The sequence below is a fragment of the Toxorhynchites rutilus genome, chromosome 1 (genome assembly GCF_029784135.1).
Source record: "Toxorhynchites rutilus septentrionalis strain SRP chromosome 1, ASM2978413v1, whole genome shotgun sequence".
In the NCBI taxonomy this organism is placed as follows: Eukaryota; Metazoa; Arthropoda; class Insecta; order Diptera; family Culicidae; genus Toxorhynchites; species Toxorhynchites rutilus.
In genome coordinates this window covers 161,118,330-161,133,925 of record NC_073744.1, presented here as the reverse complement: position 1 = coordinate 161,133,925, position 15,596 = coordinate 161,118,330, and the positions used below count along the sequence as shown (strand labels likewise).

General features: G+C 39.7%; 1 protein-coding gene across 1 annotated transcript in view; it reads left to right on the top strand.

Moving 5' to 3' along the window:
• Positions 1 to 5,245: 5,245 nt before the first annotated feature.
• Positions 5,246 to 15,596, top strand: part of LOC129762204 (aminopeptidase N-like) — a 29,686-nt gene continuing 19,335 nt past the window's right edge. The window contains exon 1 of the mRNA XM_055760251.1: positions 5,246 to 5,566. Within this exon, the coding sequence (XP_055616226.1) occupies positions 5,516 to 5,566 (51 nt within the window). The 5' untranslated portion in view covers positions 5,246 to 5,515. The remainder of the gene's footprint in view (positions 5,567 to 15,596) is intronic.

Sequence of the window (15,596 nt, the reverse complement as noted above, 5' to 3'; positions counted from 1 at the left end):
CAACACAAAGCATCAGAAATCGATTTGATCGTCTCTCCAATCTGACTCCAAATTCTGAATCAGAACCGGATAGTTGAGCAGTTTCAATCATTCAGACTTGATGAAAATATCGAAAGCCTTTGGATCACATCGAAAGACCTTTGTTTCCGATACGGAGAAATGCCATCACCGTAAACAGTATCTCCTGGACCGGCGTGGGAATGTGGTGATTGCCGTGAATCTTAATTCCACATTGTCTACGCTGCCGTTCTACGCATAGTTGTCCCATGTTACTTTTTAACAATTTTCGCTTTTCTTCATAGAACGATGTTTTTATGCGTAATCTTCCGGAAAAACACAAAAAAAGTTACAGTTTGTTCCCAGCTTTTGAAAAAATAACATCAAGCTCAACTGTCCCATGTTGATATTCTATCAATAACTATCCCACCATGTATTTTTTGTATATCCCTATCAAACAAATCGGTTCAAGTACAATAATTTTATGTCACGCTTTCAGCAGAGTTATTGTACTCATTTCTGGTTTGGAAGAGTGAACTAATTCTCAAATAAATAAAAAATGTTTAACAGAACACGTGTGCACCTCGTTAGCGAATGCCTAGTAACAATGAGATTTAGATTCTGCAAAGGTGTTTCAGATCACTCACTTTTTCATAAAACGATGTTTGTATGCATTATCTTTCGGAAAAACACAAAAAACTTATTGTTTGTTCCCAGTATTTCTAAAACCAACATCAAGTTCAACTGTCCCATGTTGATATTCTAGGCATAACTGCCCCACCATGCATTTTTAAGCCCGTAATCAAGATTGATTGATTCAAATGTGGGGATCTTTTCTCATTTCATTAAACAATAATTTTCTGCTTATAAAAAAACCCAGTGTATTGGCGAACCGAAATGGTGAAAGCCTAGGTAGTGCGGACTGAATCAAAACGGCTGTTAAAAAAGATCCAATTGAAATGTCAAAAAAGATCCAATGATCAGGAGTGTTATTTTTCTTATGATAATCAACACTATGAAAAAGGTATTGTTATCAAAGGTAAAAATAATTAAACTTATAAAATGAACGAACTACATTTTTCCGTCAATTTTTTAATTGACCATTGCATCTCTGAAAGAGCATCTTATATTGCAAGGTATCAGAACCGGACAGAATATAAACAACCTACGAATAACGCTTAGTTCACTCCAAGATTTTAATGTGGGAGCAAAAATCGACATTGGTGAATTTCGATACGTACATACATAGCAAAAGTGAAATGTTTTGGTTTCGTTTTTTTCGTTTTTTTCTAACGTCGATGAAAACAGCTTTGCTAGTGAAGCTGGCCGAATGAAATCCGCTTAATTATGATCCGCTAGTCCTGGTGATAAATATAACGATAAAGTAATCTGCGCTTCGTGTTGATGTTGGACGTAATCTTCTGAGTCAACTACCGGCTTAATTGCCGAGTCTGTAAATAACACGATAAAAGTTAACGCGATTGGTTTTTATCGCAAAACATTAGACCCGTATTTTTTATTTTTAGGCTAGGGTGACCATTTCTATTTTAGGGTGGTCCGAAAAATATTTTTTTCCCAAAACTGACTTTTTTCAAAAATTCATAACTTCAGAACCACTGCACCGGTTTAGATTATCGACATATCTGAATGAATCCAATGAGCTAGCTTTTTGTTAAAAAATGTTCAAGAAAATGCAATTATCGGAATGGATTATCGAGTGTATTTGTTTGAACTAGAGGGCGCTTACATTTTATATTTTTCTTGAAAGATGAGGATGTTTTACATAACATATCTCGATTATGTTATATGGCTGTATATATACAAATCCTCCGGCTAGAACGGGAATCGAACCCGAACACCCGGCATGATAATGTGAGACGCTAACCACTCGGCCATGGGTGCACTATATATATATATATATATATATATATATATATATATATATATATATATATATATATATATATATATATATATATATATATATATATATATATATATATATATATATATATATACTAGCTGACCCGGCGAACTTCATCCCGCCCAAAATTATTGTTTTGATATGAATTCTATAGAAAGAATTTCTAAACTTTTCTCATCATAACATTGTTCTATGGGCAGAATATAACAAATACAACAAGATGAAGATGGCTCAAAATGATTCATCGGATTTTGCGATTTGCAACACATTTGGCCTTCCAATTTTACCATTTTTATTTATATTGATAGATAGATAGAAGATATAGGAATGTATTGTTTTGTTTTGGCTGAAAATCCATTTCCACTTTCGAACAAACGAATTAACTTCGCTAGCGCAAATATCGAATGGCCTAAAAAGCTTATCATGATATAATTTTCGGTCATATGGGAATTCAATTTTCCAAATTTTCAGATTTTTTTTTCAGAGTTTTCCGAAAATTTCCCGATTTTGTGCTCCACTATATTGATCAACGGGAAGAGACAAAATAAAGAAGGCCATCGGGCCATCCCTTCTTCGGGTTTTATTTATATAGATAGATATAGGCTAACAGTGCGAGGTTGAAGGGATGCTCATGAACTGGGTTGAAACGATCTCCGTTATCGCTTGGATGTAGTCAATCTTAATATTACTGAAAGATGTTCAGTCAGGGCTTTGAGAATCAACTCATTGTCGTTTACTCAAAAGAGACACCTCTTGGGGAGTCATTTTCATGGAAATTAGCGACGCACATGTTGCCGTCCGCACGTTTGCTAAAAAATTGTAAGGGGTTATATCTAGGACACGACCGCATATTTTCGACGTAGAACTACGCAATTATATTATACGATCCACTTCTTTACCACTTCGAATTTTATTTTAAAATGCATCGAAATTTTTGTAGTAGATTATGTTCATCGTTACAAATAAATTTGATTAACGTCCTTTTACGTTTGATATGACGTCAAACGATCATTGTATTTTACATTTCCCTCTGAAATTATTGCACATCTCATGTTTACCTAGTTCTCGAACCACGAAAGTTCATTCACCTCTAGTATCTGAAATGACGATTTTCCCAGGCTTCTCAGTTTAAAAGTACGTTTTGGGGAAACATAGTCCGGTCTGCACAACGACAAGCGAGTACAAAAGTAATCACCACAAAAAAATACTCACTACTTGCATGTAATTGCAAAGCGGATTCCCCCAGGCACATTAATTTAGAAGCTTGTGTTATGGAAACACAGCTCAGTGGGAAAAAATACCCCCGACTTGCATGTATATTTGCAAAGCGGATTTCCACAGGTACATCGATTTTGAAGTCTGTGTTGGGAAAACCGTGAATCGGGTCAATAAAAACTTGGCAGTTAGAGCATTTAGATAACGCTTGACATTTTACAGTTATTCAATTGTTCATCTCATGAAAAAACACATTTTATTAATTGTGATAGACGTGTAGAAATATTTCCTATCAATTGATGCAAACATCTTTCCGATCAGTTAAGAAATGTTCGAGTTATAAGTATTCGAAATACGGGTAGGGTTAGCACACCAAACGGCAGAACAAATGTATGGGAAAAAAGGAAGTTCTTCCAGTTTTCATGAATATAAACCGTTTAGAGTTTAGAAAATTGTAATGTATAGCATACCAAACAAATTTTAGAGAATTTGCGATTCGATTGGTATTAACGTATAGTTATAGTATTAGTATAGTATAGTTATTAACGTTAACTTTATTTCATAAAAACGTGACCGGTTTTCTGATTTGGCACCCTTCCTGAAAGACGTTGTTCTCGTCAAAATGATTCGCTTCGCGCCCGGCAGCGCTAATTTGGTTTACTTGGTTTGTCGCTGGCCGTTCTTGACATTATCGGGAAATTACAATCTGTTAAGTTTTACCAATCTCATCGATAGTTCTCATAGGTTCTCGACTCTGTTCCCTCACTGTCATGAAATTTAGAAGTGTAGTATAGTAAATGTATAGTATGTATAGTAAATGAATGCAATTTTTCATTCATCGTGAAGAGTCGTATATGGAAAAATGTCATACGGTGAGTCAAATATCTTTGATGTGATGAATAGAGCCTCTCTTTTTTCATAAACCTGTGAAATATTGTTATATCCAAAAAGTCTGCAACACAAATAAAAAGTATTTTAGAGATATGTCTGTGAATTTACAAACATATCTGGAAATCTGGCATCTCTGGTGGTCTGAGAATTTATTGCATGAAATCGCTTGAAAAAATGCATGAATTTGCTTGAAAATGAAGTGAATTGAGTTCGCACCACTTAGGTTAAAGCTTCTGGTAGACAAATATGCTAGAAAACTTTGAATGCGTTGTTCTCAGTTGTTGATTTTGGAACATGGGACAACTATGCGTAGAAGAGCAGTACGCATGTCAAGCAATAATTGACTAACAATGGTCGCTCAGGCAGCCACTGGTAGAAGCGTGTTCGCGGCACGCGTTCTTGTTTATCAGCGAATTGAATTGAACGTTCTATTTTAAGTGGATTCAGTTATGTCTAACGAGTGCCAGATTCATCGTTTAGCTCTTTTGAAGCTTGCCGTTTTGCGTGAAGATATCGTTCACATACCTATTAAATCATGGCATTATCGGGAAACTAATCTGATACTTACTAATTCTAGCGGTTCAAGTTAGTGATAAATCCGGGACAATCGCCTCACCGATTGTGAATTAGAATTGTTCTGTTCGGGAGATTCCAATTCTTGCGTTATTATTCGAAGGTGTATTGTGGGTTCATCCGGCTCGGGATCCTATTATCAATCACAACTTATTCGCTTTCCGATTGAACAATGTTGAGAAAATGAGTCAGCTGGATAGAGCTGGACAAATTTGGGACGGCGAATATAAACGTGGTCACACAGGTGTTTTGGGGAAGGAACAAGGAGCAAACGCAAAAAAAAATTGAAACTAGGAAAAAACAGATGTCTTTATGTGACAAAAACGTGAATTCTACCGAAACCTCTCAAACAACAAGAACTGTCGCGAACGATACTAATTGCAAAAATAAAAACGAAACATTCAATCCTCCCATGCAGCTAACGCCGATAATGGCTAACATTTGAATATCGCCATCAGGAATTCCAATTTAAACGCACCTTTCTCCAGCCACTACACGATTATCGTCCGTCCGTTGGCGCCATTCTGTGCTCCCCTCGCGAGAGCGCAGCGGACCCGAGAGCGCGTGGAGAACCCCGAAAGGAGGCGCGAGAGCCAGCGATCAGCTTGCCGCCGGAGCCTATAAAATTACCACCTGTCCGGCTCGTGGAAGACAGTTTTGTTTACGGTCCGGTCCGGTTCGGTCGGTTCGGGTCGATTCTCTAGTTACTCCATTGTGTGTACACGTTTTCGTGTGTGTCTATCGGGCTCACGGGCGGGAGTTTTGTGGTCAGCTCTAAAAGTTATCGCTTTTTGTGGCTTTTTTGCCAGCAGCAGGATTCGTCAGTCAGACCACTGGGAGGAGACGTCTGGCGACTTGGTTTGATTTGGTGCGCGTTCGTTGATATCCATAATACATGCCTGCGGGAGTTGCTTGATGACAAAGTGTTTCTTGCTGAGATTACCTCAGATGTTGTGTCCAAATAAGGTGAGTTAACAATGCAACCAATTTGTTTTCTGTGCATGTATTGAAACACAAAAGACGATGGATTTGTAAATGTTTTTGTTTTTGTGCTAACGAAACTGAGTTGAAACGGAACGAGTATCGAAGGGAAGTCAATGTTCTGAGTGACACAAATTAAGAATACAAATGACGAATTTCAAGCACCGAAATTGCTTGGACAGCGACCAGAAATCCCCGGTTGAATTCGTAAGCATTGAAGTACACTAATCGAAACTGCTTATATTGATATTGACATATGATATTTGTGCAAGCCAGGTGAAATTTTCGCACCGATATGGACGCACCGGTGTGGATGAGTTCGAATTTTTGGGACGATATACAATGGTAGACATTTGTTTAGCCGCACCCTATTTTCCTCAATATTTTTAAAAATAAGTCAATTCTTTGTACAGTTTTGCTCATAAAAGATGATTATTGTTTATTTTCATAGAATTAATTCTAAAAAAAGTATAAATTCACTTTTTGTTTTCTAAATAATTCAAATATGAGGAATCAGGGTGGACATTCGTTTAGCCGCATCCTAAAATTTCAATAAAAGAAAATTTTTGCGGCAAATTTCGAGTCCAATCGGTAGCTAATATTTAGTATGTCCACCTCCATTTCGGATCACTTTGAAAACTCGATTTGGCATCGAGTCAGAGAGCTTTTGAAGTGCTGCCATATTGATTATAGCCCAACATTCCTGAATTACTGCCTTGAGACTGGAAATGTTGTCAAATTGTCATCTGTTTGCATAGACCATCTCGGTCAAGATTCTCCATAGGTTCTCTATGGTATTGCAATCGACTGCCAGCAGGTCATTCAAGAAGCGGAATGTCCTTCTCGGCAAACCATGCCTTCGATTGCTTGGAAACGTGGATCTATGCATAATCCTGCTGAAAAATCGACATCCTCGGTAGCGTTATTCTCAATATGGCCAATCAAAACGTCCTCCAGTAATTGAAGATACTTTTCGGAGTTCATTCGGGTGAAAATGAAACAAATGAGAAGCTTGCTGTGATAGGAAACGGTTCCCCACACTGTCAAACTTCCGCCCCAAAGTTTCGCTTCGATCTCACGACATGCCGTTGACTTAAATTGTACCAATAGCCTGTTACCTGTTACGGACTGTTACAACAGTCTGGACCATCCAAATTGAACTTTTTTCACCGGAACATACAACATTTCTCCATTCTAGTTTCCATTCCATATATTGACGGGCGAAAATGAGATGATTCTGCTTATGGGTGGCAGTCAGTTTCGGCTTCCTTTGGGGTTTCTTCCACATGATATTTGGTGACTCATTCAAGGCGCGCGCAATATGCCTCTTCGTTACTGGAACAACCGATTCTGCCCTCATGTATGAGCAGGACATCGTTTTCTGGTTGCTTCGTCTCTTATTTGACCTTTAAGGCGCAAAGTAACTTTGGTGTTCCCATTTGTTGGTCGTTATATCCCATATTTCTGGCACTATTTAAATAAATTCCGTACCACTTTCTCAGATAGACCAATTTTTGTTACGATCGAGCGATTAGAAAACTTTTGTTCACTGAATATCTTTATTATTTTCCGCCCCTCTTCCGTCAACAGAATACCTTTCGCCATTTATTTATTTATTTATTTATTTATTTATTTATTTATTAATATTATATTTCATCCGACAAGTATGTCTCAATGAACAAATGTGTAGTGAAACTAGCTGAACACGAAACGCTTAATTCTACTCTTAAATTAGTTAATCGTGATATTAAAATCAAACAAATGGGCTACATCGTTGAAGCATTCCATCATTGAACGTATTGGTTCGTGGAGGGAGTAGTCTCGACGTCTGAACGGCAGGCCAATTGACGACGAGCCTTGTCTATGATGTCTTCGTAGTGGTTCCGAAATGACAGAGCTGGATCAAGGAAGACACCGAGATCTCGAATCGTTTGAACTCGACTTAACACTTCGTCCCCGACAGTGTATTCGAACGAGGTTCATCTTGCGGTGGAAGCTTATGACAGAGCATTTTGGTATGCTTAGTAGCATCCTGTTTACGCGACACCATGCAGCGAATTTATCAAGAAGTTTTTGGAGTTTACGACAATCTTCAATGCTGTTGACGTCAATGTACAGCTTTAGATCATCAGCATATACCAGGCAACAGTCGGCTCCAAGATACACGATGGCATCGTTGATGAACAGTGAGAATAGTAGCGGTCCCAAATTGCTACCTTGAGGAACTCCGGAGCTGCTTTCAAACCAGGTTGAGGTGCAAGAGCCAATTTTGACTGCTAGTTTTCTAGCAAAATTAGCAAACCAAGTTTTGCTAATTTGGCCAGAAGTATACTATGGTCAACCTTGTCGAATGCTGCTTTGAGGTCGGTGTAAATGGCGTCAATCTGTCGGCCCTCTTCAATTTTGCTAAGACAGAAGGATGTGAATTCACACAAATTTGTAGTGACACTTCTGCCAGGAAAAAATCCATGTTGGTTCGGGGAAATGTAGTGTCTCACCTGACGAAACATGTGTTCCGACATAATTATTTCAAATAGCTTTGAGCAAGCACTCAGCGATGTGATGCCCCATAACACCGGACATCGTTTTTGCTTCCTTTTTTATGCACCGGAAACATGAACGATGCTTTCCGTCGAGTCGGGAAGGTTGCAGTTCTCAGAGACAAGTTGTACAAATGAGTGAGTGGCTGCTCCAGATGTTCGAAGCATTTTTTCAGAACACACGCTGCAATTCCATCAGGTCCAGGCTGATAGGAAATTTTTAATTTCTCGACCGCTTTTCGTATCCCTTCTGATGATACTTCAGGTGTATCAGCGTCAGCGCTCCCAGCAGGAGTTAGTTCCAGAGCAGCTTCAACACTGTCAGAGGTGGGGTTGAACATTGAACTGAAGTAGGAAGCAAAAAGCTCACATTTATCCGAAGAGCTGCAAGCCAATCGTTCATCCAAATACATTGCCGAAGGTAGTGTAGACTCTTTGCGCTTAGATTTCACAAAATTCCAGAAGCTTTTTGGATTGCGTTTCAAATTTCGTTCCATAAAGACCACATGTTTACGATAGAGTTGACGGTTCAGGCTTCTATATTGACGGCTGGCGAATTGGAACGACGCTTTGTTCGTTGATGTACGATTTCTTCGGTAAATCTTATGCGCAGCGTTGCAGCGTTTATTCCTACGTCGAAGCTCAGCGTTTGACCAAGGTGGTTTCTGCGGGGGACGTAGATGTGGAACGAATAAGATGAAAGCGCGTTGAAGTATGAGAGTGAACTTCTCGACAGCATCATCCAGATTTGCACACTGGATCATTGGCGACCAGTCCACTGACGATAAATATTGGCCCAATCTGTTGAAATCAGCTTTCTTGAAGTTAAGTGCTTCGACGTCAAATTCATGGTCATTGAGCTCTAGTAAAGGCTTGTCAATTTCGATTGTACATGAGAAAGGTGGATGTCGGTTGGAACAAGAGGATTGTCAATTTCATCAATAGTCAAGTAGTTAGTTATCTCCTCATTGACAAATAACAGATCAAGCGTATTCCCGGAGTGGTTTTTCAGGCAGTTCATCTGCCACATGTTATTGGAGCTCATGCCGTCAAGCAGAACAGAGTTGGATTGAGTAATAGATGATATTGTGAGATCCACGCAACATCTAGAATTATCGTTTCGAATCCATCGCAGTCCAGGTCTGTTGTAGTCACCGAATACAGCAACCGAATCATGCCTGGAGTGTGAGACTACTGATTCCATACAGTCGATATGGAGATTAGACAACTGCACATCCGACGCCTTATCTGGAGGAATATACACGGCACCAATGACAAGCTTACATTGTGACATGCTTAACGACACCAGTACATGCGCAATGCTGTCTACGTTAGTCGGAATTAGACAGGACGGGATGGTATCCTTCACAGCAATGAGGACACCGCCTGAACGCTTCTTAGTGCTCGTCAACGCAGTGCGGTCCCCCCGATAAACAGAATAATCGCTGCTAAACAGCATGTTAGAAGGTATAACATCATCGAGCCAGGTTTCAATTAACACGAGTACGTCATATGGCGAAGCAGTAACGGAAGTAAACAAGTCTTCAATCTTAGTCCGCAATCCTCTTACATTCTGGTAGTAGATGGATACTCCAGAATTTCGATGGCCACGAAATTGATGACTTGTGGTGGCCAAACCAGGACGATTGCTGATAGGTGACAGGAGGCTGCAAGCGATGGGCAAATCAGGAGTCATCGAGTACATAGGACCATCGTACTTGCCTTTGATGTCGAGCTGGAAGACCCTAGTACCACTCCCACACGTAGGGCCGGGACGACTGTTGAATGCTGGCGGGAGAGACTCGACTACGGCGGGGGGCAATAGGGCTTCCATAGTACTGTTTTCGATGCGTCCCAGTGTTTGATTAACCAAAGGTGATTAATGAGGTGAGACTGGTGAAAATTGAGTTGCACTGCAAGTTGGAACAATATCAGGCGATGAAGGGCTCGAACAACACGAATACTTGCCTGGAATAAATGCTTGGAAGACCCCGTCATCGTCCATTCCTTTAAATTCTACGTTAATCACTAATCTGACCAACTTCTTACGTTGCACATCTAATATTTATCTTGTAAATTGAACATTCCCAAGTACTTTTTCAAAAAACACAGATAAAAGCTTGGTTATTATGCGAAAACTCGATTTTTATGCCCTGCGGCTAAAAGTATGTCTCGGGAAAAAACGACGTTTGAATGTTTATATCCACCGATGCCGCCTTGTGTGTGTGTGTGTGATTGTGACGCACGTCCTTTCAATAAAAGTGACTCAAATATACTATCACTACAGCAAATAAGTATCCCGATAAAAAGAACATTCCTAGTTGTTTTGTAAGTGTTTCAAGTTTTTTTCAAGTGCGGCTAAACGAATGTTTATCACTGTATCAGCTAATAAATGTTTGTGAGCAATACTTTGGATGGGTAATTAGATTTTGGATGGATCCAGTGGGTGATTTTTTGAGTGTATCATTATTTCATTGTCAAAATAGGTCAATATCTATAGAATATTGATTGAAATAATTTTTGACGTAGGATTACGTCTTTCGGGAACATATTGGGGTACAAATTGAAAATCGAAAATCGAGCATATCGTGAAAATTGTCCAATTTCAAACGCTCAGTCATTTCATGATGGATTGATGAAATTGTTGCGTCAATCGATTTCGGTACTCCATAATAAATTTTTAATATTGAAGACAATAATATATGTCATGAAACTAACTATCGAACAATTGAAAAATTTCAACCCCTATTGTAACGGAAATACCCACTTCTGATTGGTCGAAATTGACGACACATGCGGCGGGTCCCTAACAGAGACATCAAAACCAAGCTGCCTGGGGAAATCGACATTGCAAATACATGAAAGTAGGGGGAACTTTTGTTCCTACCGGAATATGTTCAGAGACATCAAAACCAAGCTGTCTCGGGGGAATCGGCATTGCAAAAACATAAAATAAGGGGGAGCTTTTGTTCCTACCGAAATGTATTCCCTAACAAAACCAAGGTGCCCGGAGGAAATCGGCATTGCAAATATCTGCAACTCGGGGTATTTTTATAATGCAAGTAAGGTAAATGATTCGATTAATTCTAGCAAATAAAATTTAAATTTGGAACTTTAATGTTGGTTTAATGTTTAATGTCATTGAAATTTCATATCAATGACCGATCGTGTATTGTGAAAAATTTAGCACGAGTGTAAGTGTAAAATTGTATATGGTAGCAGTTGTGTTAAAAATGACTTGACATATGAAATGATTCATTTGAATTTTCATAAATAAAAACCAAGGTGTGATCCCGCTCGAGAACGGGTCGTTTGGTTTAAGCTGTTGTTTCGTTGTGTTCATTTTCACCCAAAGAAAGTTTATACGGCGAGAAAAGTAAAGAAATATTAGACCAAGTGATTTCCCATATGCTCTACATATAGTAATAGTTGTTGTTAATCCAATTAAAATTCTCATTGGGTTGAAGGAACACTCAGAAATTAAAATTAAAAGAAAATTACCTTTTCCATTTCAAATATGTTTTCTCTATATTAAAGTAACATGTTTTTACTGATGAGAAAAAATGATAAGGGGCTTAGAATGAAAGAGGTGTAAGTGATTTGATCGATTTCTCTACATCGACTCTCTCTTTGGGTCATAACTTAGCTGCAAATACAGGGTTTTCCATTTCGGGCTTCCGAAAGTATACAGTCCTGCGCTGACAATCGTTTGACATAGCTGTCAACCAAAGCGTCATATCGTTAGTTGAATGTCTGCCATTTTACAATATGGATCGTTTTAGCAACGCACAACGTGTTAATTTTGTTAAATTATACTATAAAAATGATGAAAAACCGGCAAATGTTTTTCGAGCATTACGGACGGATTTTGGTCGTCATGGACGGCCTACAGAGCACACAATCGCTAATGTAGTGCGTAAATTCGAACAAACTGGATCCGTAGCGGATATCGTGAAACCTGTGCTGTCAGTGTGGAGGATGACGCGAATGTTTCGATTCCACGGCGTGCTCAGCAATTGGGCTTGTCAAACACATCATTATGGCAAATTTTGCATTTGGACTTGCACCTACATCCATATAAAGTCCAACTGGTACAAAAATTAGAGCGTGGTGACCATGGAATGCGTCGGGCATACGTCGATTGGGTGAACGAACAACAGCAGCAAAATGCTGAATTTTCGCATTAAATTTTCTTCAGCGATGAGGCACATTTCGAGCTCGGTGGCTATGTGAACACCCAAAATTTCCGTATATGGGGCTCAGAAAATCCACAAGTGATTGTTGAGAGGCCATTGCATCCGCCAAAAGTCACTGTTTGGTGCGCATCATGGTCTGGTGGAGTCATCGGGCCGTATTCATTTGAAAATGAGGACGGCGAGACGGTAACTGTGAATGGTGAGCGCTATGGCCGCATGTTAACCGATTTTTGTTTGCCACAAATTGAAGATATGGATACGGATGACATGTGGTTCCAGCAGGACGGCGCCACGTGCCACACAACACGACCGAACATGGCCATATTGCGAACGAAATTTGAGGCACGCATAATTTCGCGTTTTGGTGATGCCAATTGGCCGTCCAGATCATGCGATTTGAACCCGCTAGACTTTTTTTTTGTGGGGTTATGCGAAAGACCGAGTCTATGCCAACTCTCCGCAAACTCTTGAACATTTGAAAGACAACATTCGTGAAGTTATGACCGAGATACCGCCCCATATGTCCATATGTGTCGAAAATGTATGTATGTTGTATGTATGTTGTATTTCACACATAATGGCATAAACCAAACTTTAATTTGAAATAAAAGTTTCATCGAAATTCGAATTCTAAGTGTGTTTTATTTCAATTTACTTTCGGAATTTAAAGTTGGAAAACCCTGTATATACTTGTTATAAGGTGCGCAAACTTATTTTCTCACAAAGAATATTCAACTTGTCTTGCCTTGCCAAAGAATATTTCAACTTGCCTTGTACGACACACCAAAAATATTCGAAATATGATCCTTGTGTATCAGCGGGTTGCTACCAAGGATTATATTTTGTACATCAACATGCGTCGTTTACAGGAGTCCACAGACTGTTGGAATTCTTCGTGCGGAATTCTAACGAAAATCCAACGAAGTTCCCAGGCTCTCTGGAATCATGTTGATCTTTTCGATCTTTCGTGTTTCTGGGAAACAAAAAAAACACCCTGAGATTGGTAGATGTTGGAGGATAACTGCGGCAATTTTTTTCACGTTCAATAGTGCCAAAACGAGCAAAATTTTTTTCATCAATTCGACTTGGTGGATGTTTCTGAGCACGTCTGATGTTTCAACGAGGTAAATGCTCTGAAGGCCTTCATCTGCTCCTTAGTTCGCAGTGTCCTGGTTCCATACCAAACAATTCTTGTCTTTACGATGGAACGGCTACAACGAAAAATCATCCGATATGCACGTGGAGGCGATCTGGCGTAGTGGTAACATCCATGCCTCTCACGCTAAAGGTCACGAGTTCAATTCTCACTCCCGACATTCTTCCAAAAAATGGAATTAAAAAGTGATGAACCAGCCAAATGAGTTGAAAATCACTATAATACAGATAAAAAAAAAATCCGATATGCACTAAGGCAACTTCAGGGGAAAGACCTTTCGCGTCAATCAGACTTCACCGCGCACAGTCAACTCATCATTCTGGGAGATATCAGCGACCAGCCAAATCAGGTTCCCACAGGTGTTCGTGTTTGACCTACTGAAGGGTAATATCAAATTAGTTTCGCTGATTTGTCTAGGATTTTCTTTGTTTCGATGTCGAGTCGTTCGAAAATATTGCAAAATCACAATCAAATTTGTGACTCGAAACAGCCATCCGTTCCTGGAATCTGAATCTAGTATCTGTACAAGAAGTGAGAATATTTTGTTAGATCCATATGACAAGACAGGAAACGAGGCCGTGATTCTGTGACTTGTTTCCATACGACGATGATGAACGTCAAGTTCATGGATGAGACACTGGTAGAAGCGTATTTTCTCTAGAGGACTCTTCTAATTTACGAATAAATAAACATTTCGGGAACACGTGTTCAACAGTTGAAGTTCTTTAGATGCTTTGCCGATTTTGATGTAGCAAAAATTGTACGGGCAAATATCGAAACCAAATACAGCATTGACATTTTTTTGTGGCAGTAAGGGATCGAAAGTGAATTGTTGTGTGTAATGTGAAAAGAATAGAGATTGAACGGAGAAGAAGTTGTCCGCAGTTTACAATTCCTTTCGGGATGCTGCTTCATCGAACTACATTTGCAGACCTTCATTATTTAGGAAATATAACGAATTACCCGCTGTACTATGATGATAAACGACGATGTGAGTGTGCAACCAATTTTCTGCACCTCAGCTATGATGCAAGTAAACCGGCTGCTGGCCCCTTGGCTAATAGTATATAATTGATCGACCAGGTTGGCGCCAAAACGAACCGACTTGTCCGCTAACAACCTGTGTAAATGGCTTCCGGTTGGACACCATGGTTATTACGCCAGTTACGCCAGTGTGATGAAATCTGCAATGTGTCACAACTATATCCCACACCTCAGGTGCTCATCGATGTAATCAGTGTGAACCATAATAATGTGGTCATGTTTATGCTGTTGCCGCAACTTCATCGTTGTTTAGTGGCAATAAAAACGAGACGCTAATCGTGACATACAATATCAATTGCGTGTTATTGCACTGCTCAGAGGTATCACTCTCCGCGATCGAGCGTTCATTTCCGTTCTCGTTCCGGAAAGTAAGTTCAGTTTGTATCAGGAAAGGAACATCAAGGATCAATTATGCATATATTCAGGGCAAGTGTCAACTATGATCCATTGACAAGTGCAACTAAAGTAGGTGAAATAGTTAAACAGGCTGGAAGTAGCTTTATGTATTTATTTTTTGCTCGAAACTATCATTCTCGTCGTGATCCTCTTAGCATCGGTTTTTATTCCGTTCCGACAATGTCAAGTTCAACGGGTGTAATACTTTTAATGCACCACGGAAGAGGCGTGAAATGGCTTTGCGGCGATACGTTTAATGGGAAATGCATTTCAATTAGTTGGTTAGCCGGTTCAAACACGAGTCCTCAGCGGTTGACGTTTGCGAACCGCGCGTAGCGAGAGCGTGTCCGTAATATTTAATTGCGAGCTGTTTCGGTGACACAAAACAAACGCTTTCTGCTCACGTCGCCCCTAACGGACGGGGATTACGTTCGACAACACCGCGGAAAAAAACAACTCTTGAACCCAAAACACCTTCGAATAGTTCACTGCCGATCGATAGAAATCAAACGCCGAACCGCTGGCGGAGGATATTGGCGTGTTCCAAACGTGGTGGGAAATTTAATTAGTTTGGGTGGCTAACCCAATCAATAGCCACCGGTGTCAATTGCTGTGGAAAATTGAACGATAAAACTGGCGGGAGCCCTTCATCTTCCAACCCCTGGGATCAACGCTACACCCTT